We start from the raw sequence: 15,195 nt of genomic DNA on the forward strand, positions 1-15,195 counted from the left end.
ACAGTATCTTGAACACATTGAACAGTTGCAGAGTTCGTAAAGCACAGGTGAGCTGTCTCTTTGGGTTAGAGTCCAGTTTCCATCCTCAGGACCAAGAGGAGGAAACAGGAGGTGACTGAACATGTGGTTCTGACAAGGGAGTGCTTGCAAAGTGACCCCTCCTGGAGGTTTTAACATTTGAAAATTTTCACAGGCAAATAGTGTGCACCTGGCAAAAAAGTGGTGGTAAGGAAACAACTGGATGTAAGTTATTATAACATAGAACATGCAGTGATAATTCATCCAGTGGTCTTCTGTAAAGCAGGAACTGGCAAAATGTGGCCCTTCAGATGTTGAACTGTAGCTCCCAGCATTCCTCATCATTAGCATTGATAGGAATGGTAATCCATTAACATCTGAAGAGTTAGATGTAATTTGTGTTTTATGTAACGTGTGGATTTATTGTTTATATGTTGGGTAGGTGGGTTGATGAGTTTTTTGTATTATGTAGTTGTCTTTTTTATTTTTGTACACCACTTTGAGTCCCATTCATGAGAGAAAAGTGGGAATAAAAGCAAATAAATAAATAAATAAATAATCCCTGATGTAAGTTATTTATTTCTGTATTTTGGACATTGAGATTTTTAATATTTGTATTGTGTAGGTTTTTAATGTATATATTTGTGAACTGCTTTGGGCCTTGTTTTGGAAAGAAAAGCAGGGTACAAATTCTTCTTGTTGTTCAGATGCCTTGTAAAATCGCAGTGAAAATGGCATGTTAATCTTATGTCACAAAAATGTTTTATTTATGGGAAATGTAGTACATTTCTAGAGTGATAATGTGGTTATCAAGCCAATATGTGAAATGGTGGTAGGTTTAATTTTCCTGAGTGCACACTTGAAGATTTTAAAAAGCTGTAGACAAAAAAATAACTAAATAGTAGTAATTCTATATAAATTCCAAGTTTATATTGTTTGAAATATAAGAAATGGAGGTAAAATATTCTCTTTTGCTCTGTTTCAGTTATTGTGAACATGTCTGTTATTCATCAATAAATTGGATAACTAATTACATTTTGGCATGTTAGGAGTATTAACTAGGACAGCTGACAGTGTTTACTTAGTTACAGTTGTTCTTGACAGTATATATAGCCATGTTGCAAATATGTGATAATATAGTTCTAAATAAATGACTGCAAAGAACTCAGATAATGTGGTAAAATGCACTTGAACATACAGTAGAGTCTCACTTATCCAAGCTAAACGGGCCGGCAGAAGCTTGGATAAGCGAATAACTTGGATAATAAGGAGGGATTAAGGAAAAGCCTATTAAACATCAAATTAGGTTATGATTTTACAAATTAAGCACCAAAACTTCATGTTATACAACAAATTTGACAGAAAAAGTAGTTCAATACGCAGTAATGTTATGTTGTAATTACTGTATTTACGAATTTAGCACCAAAATATCACGATATATTGAAAACATTGACTACAAAAATGGCTTGGATTATCCAGAGGCTTGGATAAGCGAGGCTTGGATAAGTGAGACTCTACTGTACTATTTTCTGCTAGATTCAGTCCACCATAGCGATAGACAATTGGCCAATTTCTATTTAATCTGCAAAGACTTTCTCTGTTCTTTAGCAACAGCCCAAAACCAAATGATTCCTCTCCTTCCACATTTCTAAAATAGGTTACTGGAACAATGGAAGCTTGTTAGAATAGGAAACAAGGAACAGATTTTTGTGTATACAAAACCGGTGTCCTGAACCAGTGTCTGGCCGCTGTGTCGGACTGGATGAGGGCCAACAAATTGAAATTGAATCCAGACAAGGCAGAGGTCCTCCTGGTCAGTCGTAAGGCTGAACAGGGTATAGGGTTACAGCCTGTGTTGCACGGGATCGCACTCCCCCTGAAGACACAGGTTCGCAGTCTGGGTGTGATCCTGGACTCATCGCTGAGTCTGGAACCCCAGGTCTCGGCGGTGACCAGGGGAGCCTTCGCACAACTCAGACTTGTGCACCAGCTGCGCCCGTACCTTGGGAAGTCTGACTTGGCCACAGTGGTCCATGCTCTGGTCACATCCCGGTTGGATTACTGCAATGCGCTCTACGTGGGGCTGCCTTTGAAGACGGCCCGGAAGCTCCATTTAGTACAACGGGCAGCATCCAGATTGTTAACTGGGGCGGCATACAGGGAGCGTACTACTCCCTTGTTAAGCCAGCTCCACTGGTTGCCAATATGCTACCGAGCCCAATTCAAAGTGCTGGTCTTGGCCTACAAAGCCCTAAACGGTTCTGGTCCAATTTACCTGTCCGAACGTATCTTCCCCTATGAGCCCACAAGAACCTTAAGATCATCTGGAGAGGCCGTTGCTCTCGGTCCCACCCACCTCACAGGCACGGCTGGTAGGGACGAGAGACAGGGCCTTCTTGGTGGTGGCTCCCCGCCTGTGGAACTCCCTCCCCAGTGAAATTCAGCAGGCCCCATCCCTTCTGGGGTTCAGAAAAAAACTGAAGACCTGGCTATGTATGCAGGCATTTGAAGAATAAGCATGTGTTGGCTTCGACGCGGTGTGAATTACGGCTCTTGTATAAGGTCTGGTGGATGAATGGCATAAGCACTTTGCTTTGTTTTAAACTTTGTATATTGTATTTTATGACTGTTTTAACTGTTTTAACGTTTTAGTTCATTGTATAACAGTGTAACGGCATCAATTGCCACTTGTAAGCTGCCCTGAGTCCCCTCGGGGGGGGAAGGGCAGGGTATAAATATTTGAAATAAAAAGACTACTAGCTCATTTGTGGGACTGAAAATGGATTCATGGTCTACTCTAAATCATGTATGGTTCCTTAACTGTACTGTCTGCCTACTTTAGTACTTTATATACTGGTTGTGTGGTTAAAAATAAGTAAATCATGACCTGGGATCCTTCAGATCTTTCAGGTTACAAATCCATTGTTCCTGACAGCATGGTTATTGTCCATTTCTGTCCAGCACACATAAATGAAGTCTAGGCTGTGAAAGATCCTGGAATTCTGAAGTCTGCCGACCCTTATCTTGGGTGGTATTTCACAATATCTGTATTAGCAAATACAGGACTGGTTATCCTTTGTGAAAGCTTTGAAGTTGATATAGATCTGCTAAAAATTAGAACTTGTGGATTGTAAAGACACTAGTAATATTTCTCTTATAAGTATCACTTTAAATCTCCAGACTTTCAATGATGCCACAGTATTCTGAGGGGTGTTGCCTTTTCCAATAAGCAACTGATTCTGAATTCTAGCTGGTGCCTGTGCTCTCCAATTTTGTCTTGTCTAATTATTTGAAATATTCTCTGCTATAGGTATGTACATTAACCTTTATGTGTAGATGTATCTCATTAATCAATTTGAGGGTTCAGTTTCTTACCCTCAAAATTGATTAATGAGGGAAAAACAATACAAATGCCATTTTTATTCCATATAAATAGGTACTTTCCCTGCTTAATGCATGAGATGTTGATGAGCAGTTTCTGCTTCCAATGAAAAAAAGACTAGTGACCAGGGGACCTAGATCTGTTTTCAGTGGTCTTTATATGTTCTAATCATGAAAACTTACAAGTATAATTGTAAACTGATCTATGGAACCTGAACCCTACTCATTTTTAGATGGACCCAGGCTCAATCAATTCAATTCAATAATTTACTACAGTGATAGACCAACATTTTTAAATAGTTTTTTATCATAAGATCCATAAAACAGAATAACATGAAATTAACCACATAGCATTCACATTTAATAATATAAGGAAGTAAATTGAAACATTCTACCTCAGCCCAAAGTTTATACATATACTATCTGCTATGTATAAGTCAACCTCATATATATGTTGAGGGCAGATTTTGGGGCCAAAGTTGTGGATTTTGATATGGTCGGTGGATAAGTTCAAAATTAGTCCACAGAGAGGAAAAAGTGCTAGTATTTCCGGCCTCAATCGCTGCTACCATTTTCCCAGCCAGACATTCAAAAAGAAGCACTATGGTGGTGAAGAAAGAAGAGGAGTTCAGGGCTTATTTTAGGTTATCCCAGGATGAACTAAGCTCTTGCCTTTGGCCACTCTTTTTTATCTAAAAGAGTTGAGGTATACTAATTACACACTGATCTGTGAATAAGTTGACCCAGAATTTTGGGGTCAAATTTTACTTTAAAAAAAATCTATTTGTACATAAATATATACAGTAATCCCACCAGCCCCAGCTTATGGATTGTCATGATCTCTAATCCTTGACATCTCCAGTCGGCTGACAGATGCCAGCCATAAAACGGGCCAGCCATAAAACTTCAATTACCCTCTGGTATGTGAGAGCCCCTATATAAGGGGCTAAAGAGAAGGTTCTGATATTCTGTACAATAAAACCTGTTGGAATCTACCAGCGTTGTCTTGGTGCTTTCTCTGGTGGAAGACTTACCCACAGCACAACTGGGAGAAGAGAAACCAACATGGATACTTGAGCACTTTATTGTCATATGCTAGCTGTAGACAACTGATTTCTCATGTGTCTACAGGGCACAACAGCAGTTGCACAAAATCTAGCAACCGTATTCATAACCTGTGCGTTCTGGTCAGAGAGCATCTGGGCAAGGTAGCATTCTGCCATCCTGCTGGGCATGATATAATAGGTATGGTTAAAGCATGTCTCCCTTAGTAAAAAAAAAAAAAAAAAGGGGGGGGGGCAATGTAAAAGGTTATAGCTGTGAGTTTCTACTGCTTTGTTTGCACAGTGACAAATACTTTTATGATACAGGACCCTCTTTTCCTTCCAATAAAGCAAAAGGTAAACATTAAATCCTGTTAAAATGTATGTTTTCCTATACTTTGGGATTGTTAAATTTATCAAATAATGAGGGCAGCCAAAAGGTTTCTTAATAACCCCCCCCCCCTCTAAAAGAGAGTATTTGGTGATTTTGTCACTCTCTTTCTCTTATATGTTGCTTGTTGACAGAAATAGTGTTATTGTAGCCAAGTGACAGGAGCGAATCCAGATGATTAAAGTTTCTTATTCAGTTAACTGTTTCCATGTGGACTGAAAACCCTCAGTTTGTGTTAGAGCAGGAGTGGGGAAAGACTGGCCATTATATGGTCTCCCACACACTAACTATGATGTGGTGCCTTTAACAATCTTTCCATAAACTCAATCTCAATAAAGATTAAGAAAATTACAGTACACAGAAAAGACCTCAAGAGTTGATGATATGAACATTGGATATTATTATTATATAATATCTAATGTTCAAAGCAAAATAATTTGTACCCAAGGCCATGCCGACATGACTGTATGTGAGAGAGCACCTTTAATAATCTACCTCGATAGAGATCAGGTTTAAACTGTCTGGTGTGTCACATGAGGAGGGTGGGCTCAAGGTTTTTATAAGCCTGGCTACCCTCCTCTGGCCCTCTTTCTTTTCTTTTCTTTTTTAGGCTGAATCCACAGGAATACTGTATCACTCCAAAGGATTCCTGGCCAGGATTTGTGTGGGGTTGGCATGGAGATGAAGGTGGACTGCTAAATAGGAAGCACTGCAAGAAGTGGAAAGCAAATTGATATTTTTTTAACTAGGCCTTTCCCTCCTTGCTCCCCCTTCTTCCCTGTCGCAGTGGGTAATAGGGTTCAAATTACTATGCCTTTGTCTCTCAGGTATTTACCGTACAATTTGGGGAGTTTCTGCCTATGGCAATTTTGGCATGAATTTCCCAGCAGGGCATCATTCAGTGGTGGGGCCGTATAATGCAGCGAAGTCATTTGGTCTGGCCCAACATAGGGAAGGATGCCTGCCCCAGCCCACCCACTTAACCTTGCCCCTGTTGCTTCTCTGAGCTGCCACACTGACTCTTCTGTGGGCCAGGTGCTTACTATTCAGACCCAAGCTGCTTCCAAGTTCTTTTCCTCACGTAGATGCATTTGCTTCTTTTGTTTGTGGTTTTGCCAGCTGAGCTGAAGCTGGTAAGCGGATGTGTGCCACACATCCCTTGGAACTTTAATTTGATTTTTAATATATAATTTTTGTAATTTATAATATGTGTGTGATATATATCTATATCTATACCTATACCTATATACCTATACCTATATCCATAATAAAAGTGAAAACCCGTATGTGTGTATGTGGCACGGGTGTCTGTTCACACAGACAGCCTCCAACCTCCACAAACAGGCTACAGTTCCCAGTGCTGATGAGCCAGCAAGTCACTCTTTTCCACTGACACTGCGGTTACAGCAAGCTCCATGAACATGTAGCCCAAACCCTGCCAATGTCCTTCCCAAACACTACAGCCCACCACCCAAGGAATGCTTTCATTTGGGGACCATTTCATCCTAGATTTTGTATTTTCCTCCACCACATGCAGGCATCCCAGGGTTCTCCAGTGGTGTGGAATTTTCATGACCCCGCCTACTGCCCTTCCCTTTCAAATCTGTCTGCATAACATGCACAGCAGAATTGAGCAGCAAATAAACTTACTGGAGGAGTTTGGGGGATTGACTCCACATGGTGGAAGTTGTAGTTCACCCGATATGCCCAGATTTGAATATTGGTGGGTTTGGAGGGGAATTGGCCTGGACATTTGGGAGTAGTAGGGACTGGGATTTATAGTTCACCTGCAATGAATGAGCACTCCGAACCCCACCGATGATGGACCAGGACCAAACTTGGCATACAGAGCCCCCATAACAGATAGAACATATTGGACAAGTTTGGGGAAAAGGGAGTTACAGTTCACTTTCATCCAGAGAAATAGTGATCCTCACCGACAATGGACCGGGACCAAACTTCACACAGAGAAGCCTCATGACTAACTGAACATACTGCAGGGGTTTTTGGGAGTGGGCTTTGAATCTGGGAGTTGTAGTTCACCCGCATCCAAAGAGCACTGAACCCAGCCAACGACGGACCTGGACCACACTTGTTACATAGAACCAAAATGGCCAACTTTGAATACTGGCAGGTTTGAGGAGGATTGACCCACAATTCTGGGAATTGTAGTTCACCCACTCCAAACTGATAATACCTAACATTCAAAGACAAACAGTGCCTTTCTCAAATGACCGGGTCCCCAAGCTTGTGTGTGTGTGTGTGTGTATTTAAATAAAGATATGGTCTTCAAATGATTTTATACATATCCAAATGGCAGAAAAAAGGTTCCCAGTTGTGTGTGTGTGTGTGTGGGGGGGTTAGCCAGTAATTGATTGGAAGAGCCAGGCATGAGCCTTGACAGAGATCAGGCCTATGTAAAAATTGAAGAATTGTTAGATACACAGCATGAGACAGCAAGCACACTTTTGTGAAATTAATCTACAGCACAAAAAAAGCTGTAATTATTTTAAGCACATAGTTGTGGATCATACAGCTGGGATACAGCCTTGACTGTGAATACTTGAATAAGGGAAATAATACAATGCCCCCCTTCAGTGACATACTCAGTCTCATTTATTTGCCTTTTATGAATGACCTTTTTAGTAAAAACTCATCTTTATTTTATTGTAATTAAACCACATCCTTCACTTTTTAAGAGTTCTGGTCCAGAGTATTAATGTAGGACATATTAGCAACAATGTACCTGAACTAAAGCTGCATAAATGGGATCTGTGGGAGAAATCTCATGAGTCATGTATGGGAAAATGGGTTTGAGGAACCTCTAAATTGATTTTCAAAATGATTTTCCTTTCATTATTATGCTGCTATGGTTCATGATAGCAGAATGGAATTCTAGCTGGGGCTTGTTCTTATGGGTCAGGCCTAGAAAACTGCATAATTAGTTCTGTTGTAGCATGTTCATTCTTTACTGAAAGTCATATATTATACATTGTTTTTGCATTTTGAAAAGTGGTTTGCTGTGACTTGGAAGCCAATTGTTTACATTTTGTCAGAGTCCTGCTTTGCTTTTTATATAGCAAACTTGGCTCTCAACTCTCAGCTAGGGTTTTTTAAGGTATACATATTTGCAGCTGCCTGATTGTGAGGAAATTCCTCATTTCCTCCACTTCAGTCATTAGAATTTGGGAAAACATAATAGAGCTTGTAGTGATCAGGAACTAAATAATCAAAGGTTGAAAATTTCTGTCCCCTTTATTATTATGCTTAGTTTATTGCTCATGCCTATTTGTGCATTTTTTCTTCCAGTTCAGTGAAACTGTACTATTCTTGTTATTTTTGTTTAAAGTTTAATATTGGGCCCACTCCCTCCTTGGCATTTCTACAGCAAATCTTCTGACAAGCAAATAAAAAGTGTGGGTTTTTATTAACATAGTAAATACTAGGTACTTTTAACATAGGCATTTGGAGATGTGTTTTCAGTCCTTTGTCTTTTGCCTTGCTAGACTTTGTCCCAGCTGAGATTAGCCAGAGGCAGCTTTCTTCTGCACAATGATGTCACTGTGTTCTTTATACATACCCTAAATGTTATGGAAGCCAGTTGGAAGCATTTCTGTCAGTCTCATTTATGTAAAATACAGTCCACTCTCATCTAACAAATGTTGTCAAAAACCAAAGGGCATGAGTGTTGTCTTTTGTGTGTTCTGTGCTGCCCAGAAGCAATCTTTCAAACGCCCTTTCAGTTAAAGCAGTACATGCTTATGCTGGGAATGTTGCTCAGTGCACTTTTTACTAACATCAATGAAACAAGAGGGCCTTTGAGTAAAGAGAAGGTGTTAAGTTCAAAGTCAATATCTCCTCCATCTATAAAACTCAAGTAGTGTTGGCCCGCTGTGATGGGTCAAGTCCATTTTTTAAGAGGCAGGCGCCCCTGAGAAAAAATGTGCTGGTTAGATAAAATTATTTTAAATAATGCCATTTTTAATATTATATGAAATTTTCCTTTCCCCTTCAAACCTAGTACACAGTCCCATACCGAATGTACATATTGAAAACTCTTCACACATCTCTCTTTTATATTCAGTGCTGTATTCTCCAGAGAAGTGCCTTTTCCTTATCTCTTGAGCTACAGACTTGTAGAGATCTAGCACACAGATGAGAGGAAAAATACAGATTTGTGAGTCAAGGCACTGTTCTGACTTAATCATATTCCTTTTCTCTCTTTTCAGCATTTGTCATCATGATAATTTTAGCACTTCTCCGCATCAGCAAGGGTCACGGGAAAGGTCATCCTCCACTGGCACAGCTCTCAGGAATCGGCAATCTCTTTGGGGTATGCATTTATTCCTTCATGTGCCAGCATTCCCTGCCGTCCCTGATTACGCCTATCTCCAAAAAGAAACACGTTAACAAGTTGGTACTTCTGGATTATGTCTTAATACTGGGTTTCTACAGTCTCCTGTCCTTTACTGCTATCTATTGCTTCCAGAATGGGACGCTCATGGACATGTATACACTCAACTTTACTAACTGTGATATTGTTAATAATGTTGTCATTCGCTACTTCCTGGGCCTCTTCCCAGTCTTCACCATTAGCACCAATTTCCCTATAATTGCTGTAACTTTGAGAAACAATTGGAAGACCCTCTTCCATCGAGAAGGGGAAACCTACCCATGGATAGTAGATCGGCTTGTTTTCCCAGTCATCACACTGATTCCTCCAATTCTTGTGGCTTTCTGTACCCATGATTTGGAAAAGCTGGTGGGCATCACTGGGGCCTATGCTGGAAATGGGATCCAGTACATCATCCCTGCTTGCTTAGCATACTGTAGCCGTAAAGACTCTCGACTGGTTTTCGGGAGTGGCACGCTGAATAAACATTTGTCCCCTTTCCGGCACACATTCTGGATTGGGTTTGTGCTACTCTGGGGTCTTTTTTGCTTTCTGTTTGTGACTGCAAATATTGTCTTGAATGAAACCAAGCTCTGATGATGGAACAACACTACTCGTTACAGAAGAACCTGGAGACAGACAGTAAGAACTGTCAATCAACTTGCTTGAGCAGGATGCTAACAATTCTGGGTGGAATGCTGCCCTTTTTAATTCAGATTTTCCAGTCAATGAATAAAGTTGGGGACTTGAGTACTCTGTCATGTGGCTGCAGTTGCCTGGTACCTGACCAACTGACTTGACCACAATACAGGCCATCTTCTTCTCTTCTGCTGTGATATATCTGAGGCTGTCAGATATACATCTCTTCCTCAAGACTGATGCAGAAGACCAGAGTTGCTTTCTCAGTCAGGAAAGCAGGCAGTGGATCAAGCAAGCAATGAACTGTTATCATGTTTATCATCGCCCTAAAGTGACCTTCTCTTCTCCTAACAGGAAACAAAATAAAACAGGAGCAGGGTGGACACAATAGTCTCCATAGCCATTATCATGTTGTGTGGTGTGCAGGGCACCCCAAGCTGTAGAACGTGGGAAGAGAATGTCTCAGTAGTGATTTTTCTCCCACTTCAATACTTATTCTCCCCTCTCCCCCATGTTTAGTGTATTTTTCATTTCTGTTAAAGCCTTTCCAACACACATCCATATAATATGATTAGACTCAAAAGTGCTATGACAATTTAAATGCATAATTTCATTTGTTTATTTTTTAAAAAGACACTTTGTTTTGTTTTGTTTTTGTTCTTCATTTGTAGTCTGTGATGTTCCTTCCTCAATTCTTTGTATGCACTGTGTGGGCGAGAAGGGTGTCTTATTAAAAACTACAAGCTGGGTGACACAGAGAGCCTGCCTGATGAAAAATAAAAGAGAAATCCTGCTTCCACGGTTGCTGAATGCTGCTAAGTAGTTTGTATACTGTCATGGTCCTGTTTCACAGCTCATCTACAGCCCTTGCCATTTGTTTGTATCTAAAGGTGCTAATTATTCCCAGTATGGATAATGTGTAAAAGAAGCCCAGGCTTATCTCTGGTGGCTTAGGCTGGATTCTTTCCAGATGTAAAGGGAAGACCAAACCGTACCTTGATATAAAATTGTATTAATCTAGTATATCAAAAAATGTAATATAAACAAAGAGAAGACAAGAATCGCTTTCTGACTGAAGGTAAAAATAACTATTATCTTCTAATGCTTACTATGTTTTAAAAAAATGATTTTGTTTTCTCTGCAAAAAAAGATGACCTTCCTCCCCCCATGTTCAAGGATGGGATGGGATGCTCATGGTAAGAGCAAAAGAGGCATGCTTGCAATAAAAGGTCTGTTTAGACCTCTTCTGCAGGACTGCAGGAGTACTGCTGTATTCTCCCCCTCCATAGTTTTTTTTTCTCTTAAAACTAGAACTCCGTCCCAACTCCATATTATATCCTAGAATTGGCAAAATTTGAATTTAAGTCCATATTGTCTTTGTGGAAAAAGAAAATTTCTCAAGCTGCTCTTGGCCAATTTTTTTGTGGTGAAGCCAACAGTGTCATTTAGAAAACCTTGGAAGGGGTCATGGGTTACAAATATTTTTAATTCAGGCAGTTCCCAAGTTACAAACAAGATAGGTTCTGTAGGTTTGTTCTTAAATTAAATTTGTATATAAGTTGGAACATCTACATTTTTAAGTGCAACTCCAGCCATATATATATGGCCATGTTTCAACATCCAAAGCATATGCCTGTTTTGGATAGCATAGGGAAGGGTAACCCCCCTCCCCCCCTCCGTGGTGTTTGTCTTTGCCCCTGTTCAGAAAATTTCACCTCACTTTCTGTCCCTATAATAATTGGATTTTGAAAAATTTGGCTTGCTGTGAAAACAAGGATTGTCAAAAAAGCTTCAATTGAGATATTTTTCCCCATGATACCTCTTCCAGGAGGGAATTTCTCTTCTCTCACTTCCTGTTGTCTCACCACTATTTGTAATTATGAGACGTGTGTAAGCCATATGTTTATAAGTCGGGGACTGCTTGTATAAGGATAGTTTTGATTTGACTTTCTTAGGCTATAAATATATTGAAGCTGCTTTTTCTTTTGTTTTCTTTTATTAAATTTCAATCTTCCAAACCCCTGGATTATGTTTGCCCTCATCTAGTCTGGTGTTGCTGTGATATTAAATTTGACTTTGAATCAAAAGGAGCTGATAAATTCAGTAGTGTTGCTTTTTTTAATCAAAATTATTATCAAATACAATCATCTAAACCAAATTGCTTTTGCTATAAAAACAAATTAGCCAGGACTGGATTTGTTTTTTAAAAAACACACAGAAACCTTTCTTCTTAACTGAGAGCAGTGCAACTTTTCTCAGGTGATATAATTTTGCATAATGCTGAAGTTTTCTGGCTATAGAGAGTTTGCTCCAGAACAAGAAAACCTGATGGCATCCACCCTCTTCTTCATCTCAAGCTTTATTTGGTTGCCCTTGGTGAAACATTGGATTCATATCTACAGCTCTGAGATCTGGCTGATATCTGATGCTGCTTCTTTGACAACAAGTTACCAAGCGCTCCCTGTGAGTGAATGCCTGATCTCCATCCTCAATATCTGGTCTGAGGATTTGAAACAGAATCAAGGTTGTTGCATTGGTTTAGCAACTGCCTCTCTCTTTTTCTTTGTCATTCTTTCCCACAAGTATTATAAGATTCTGTCTGACTGGGGCTGGAATAGAGCACAGATGGCCGTGACAGGGCTGTCACATATTGGCTGACTCCATCCTCATGCAATATGAAACAGACAAGGATTGGATCAGTGTTGACATTTTAGCAGCAGTCTCCCCCCCCCCTCCCCCCTAAACATACGCTGTAACAAGTCAAAAATTGCATTGTGGCAATCTGTTTTTCTCTGACCATAGAAGTCCTGAAGAGTACATGACTGATTGAATTTCTCCCTTTTTTCAGATTCATCATTCCATATACATGCTATCATAAAACATTCCTATACTTCATTCTTAACCCTGTATATACAACCTTTTAAAGTTTTTCTTCACACCTTTTGGTTTCCTTCCCTTTGGAAGGTTTGGAAGACCTTTCCCCATAAGTAGAATTCATTATATCTTAATTTATATTGCACTCAGTGTAGGCCAGAGAAATTATATAATTTGCTATGCTGTAGCAGCACTTCTATAGACTCATGTTGCCTAGGTTTAACAAGTCCCCTCCCCCCAGTTACTTTTCTCAGACTGGGATTTCTCCTATTCCTTGGAAGTCCCATTTTTTATCTTGAAAAGATCTGAGTATGCATCAAACCCCAACTGTTTTCATGAACTTCCTTCTACTACTTGTCACTGGCAGCTTTCTTATTTCCACTATTTAAAATTTACTGTGTTCTTGGAGATTTTCCCAGAACTACTTTTCTCCAAATCCTGTGTTGCCTTATATGCCTTTTTGGCTTAAACTGTTTTGATTCTTCTTTATTGTAGCACCAAAGATTATAAAATGAGAAATTACTACAGCTGTTCTCTGATTTCAGGACACACAGGGATGGCTTTCTTTCTGCATGAGAAAGCTTTTAAAATGGCTCAGCGGTAGTGCCTTCCATGGCTTCCTTGCCTTGTAGAGCTCCCTTTTGATTGGTTTGCATCGAAGTAACTTCCAAAGTGCCTGCAATATGTGAGCAATGGAGGAATCTACCTCAGTGAATGTGTGCACTAGATGGAAAAGATTAATATTCATTTCATAAAAATGCCTTAAAACATGGAATAGACATGAGTGAATCGGGTGTGTGCAAGTGTGCGCTTCATTAGCTTTGTTGCCATAAACCACAGGGATGGAATCCAGGGCTGAACCCAGCTGACTATGATGCAGTAGCTGGTATCTTCCCACATCTGCTTTGACATGAGATGATATTTTTCATTGGCTATTATAATAGGGCTCTTCTTCCCTATGACTCTTGGCTGTACTATGTCCTCGACTTGTCCCGGTGTGTAATTATTTTTCTGGAAGGCATAAAGAAATAAATGCAGATTATGCATCTGTTGTGGGTTGGCCTTTTCCTTCATGCAGTAAGGGAGGGAATGTGGAATTGTTTTCTGTTGATGGATCAGTTGGCAAGAGCAAACCATAGGGTGTGGGTGACAGCCGTTTGTGGAGCAACTCCACATCCTCCTGTCCCTCTGCATTAGCCTCCTGTTTCTCAGAGCGCTAGGTGTTCTCTGAAAACTCAATTAAAACAGCTGTACCTTACCCATCTCAATTACATTTCCTTACGCTCAAAAACTAAACAAATTGAATCATTTCACCACCTCAGGCAGCAAATGAAGTTTCTTCTGGCAAATTTATTATCATCATAAAACACAGCATGATTTATGTTAAAGTATTAAAAGTCATATTCACAATTGGAAATAAACAGTTTCTACTCTCTCCTTCTGTGGCTCACTCTTTCTTTCCCTCTGAGGAATTAAAGTGCAGTGCGGGATTTATTAGGGAGCTGGACTGTAAATCTGATACCAAAGCAGCACTTGAGCTGAAATCCAAAGACATTCCACTCCTCAAAGACAAAAAGGGGAAAAGAGCTGCCTTTAAAGCATGCTAGTTGGAGGAAGGGTAGCAGGTTGGAAGAAAAGACTTTGAGATAATGGCCTGGGGGAGAAGCAGCTAAATTTCATCTGCCTTGTTGCTCTTGTTTCACTGGAGCTTGAGGAAGTAGCAAGTGTCAGATGTCAAGATGGTACACTGGTCCTGTCCCTAGCGAGTTTTTCAAAACCTCTGGGTAGTTCTGCACAGGCTTCTATTTCTATCTTGAATAGATAGTTTTAAAATACATTTATAAGAATGGTTTCAACTGTCATGCACAGGGATAAAAAAGAAACCTACAATATCAATTCTAGATCACAAAAATCCCATGTCAAAAGGCCCCATGTTCAAAGGAGAATGGGTGTGAACAAAATCAAACATGTCCCAGCACCTAGATCCAGGAAACAAGGTAATGTGAAGTGAACGAATTACATTTGTTTGCAGGTTATTTATTCATGCCCAAAGAATTCCAGTCTCCCTCCCACCACCCCTGAAAATTATTTAATTTTCTCTGAAATGGGTCTACAGTTCAAACATTTGCTTGTATAAACATGGCTTGCCAAAAATGATATAAAGCATTTAAGGTCAGGGTGGGAGAAATAACCCTATCGCGAAAAAAATAACAACCAATCAATAAGTTGATGTGTGTGTGTGTGAATTTCCTTTTTTCTGAGCTTGCTTGTTTGTTTGACAGGGAACTACATTTGTACAAATAATGTACAAGTAATGTAATAGAGAGAATACAGCCCGAAAGACATACAACAACCCAATGTAATAGAATGTTTGCTCTGGTTCTGTATGGATTTTGTAACTCCCTTAATGCATGAGGGCTGTCTTCATGCAGGTTTATTTTTTAAACCTTTCACAG

At 39.8% G+C, this 15,195-nt stretch overlaps 1 protein-coding gene across 3 annotated transcripts in view; it reads left to right on the plus strand.

Moving 5' to 3' along the window:
- tmem104 (transmembrane protein 104) overlaps positions 1-14,176 on the plus strand; it is a 105,157-nt gene extending 90,981 nt beyond the window's left edge. For all 3 annotated transcript variants that reach the window (XM_003217220.4, XM_008104483.3, XM_008104482.3), the window contains exon 10: positions 9,063-14,176. In XM_003217220.4, the coding sequence (XP_003217268.1) occupies positions 9,063-9,823 (761 nt within the window). In that variant the 3' untranslated portion in view covers positions 9,824-14,176. The remainder of the gene's footprint in view (positions 1-9,062) is intronic.
- Positions 14,177-15,195: the final 1,019 nt, after the last annotated feature.

Source organism: Anolis carolinensis, chromosome 2 (genome assembly GCF_035594765.1).
Source record: "Anolis carolinensis isolate JA03-04 chromosome 2, rAnoCar3.1.pri, whole genome shotgun sequence".
Lineage (NCBI taxonomy): Eukaryota > Metazoa > Chordata > Lepidosauria > Squamata > Dactyloidae > Anolis > Anolis carolinensis.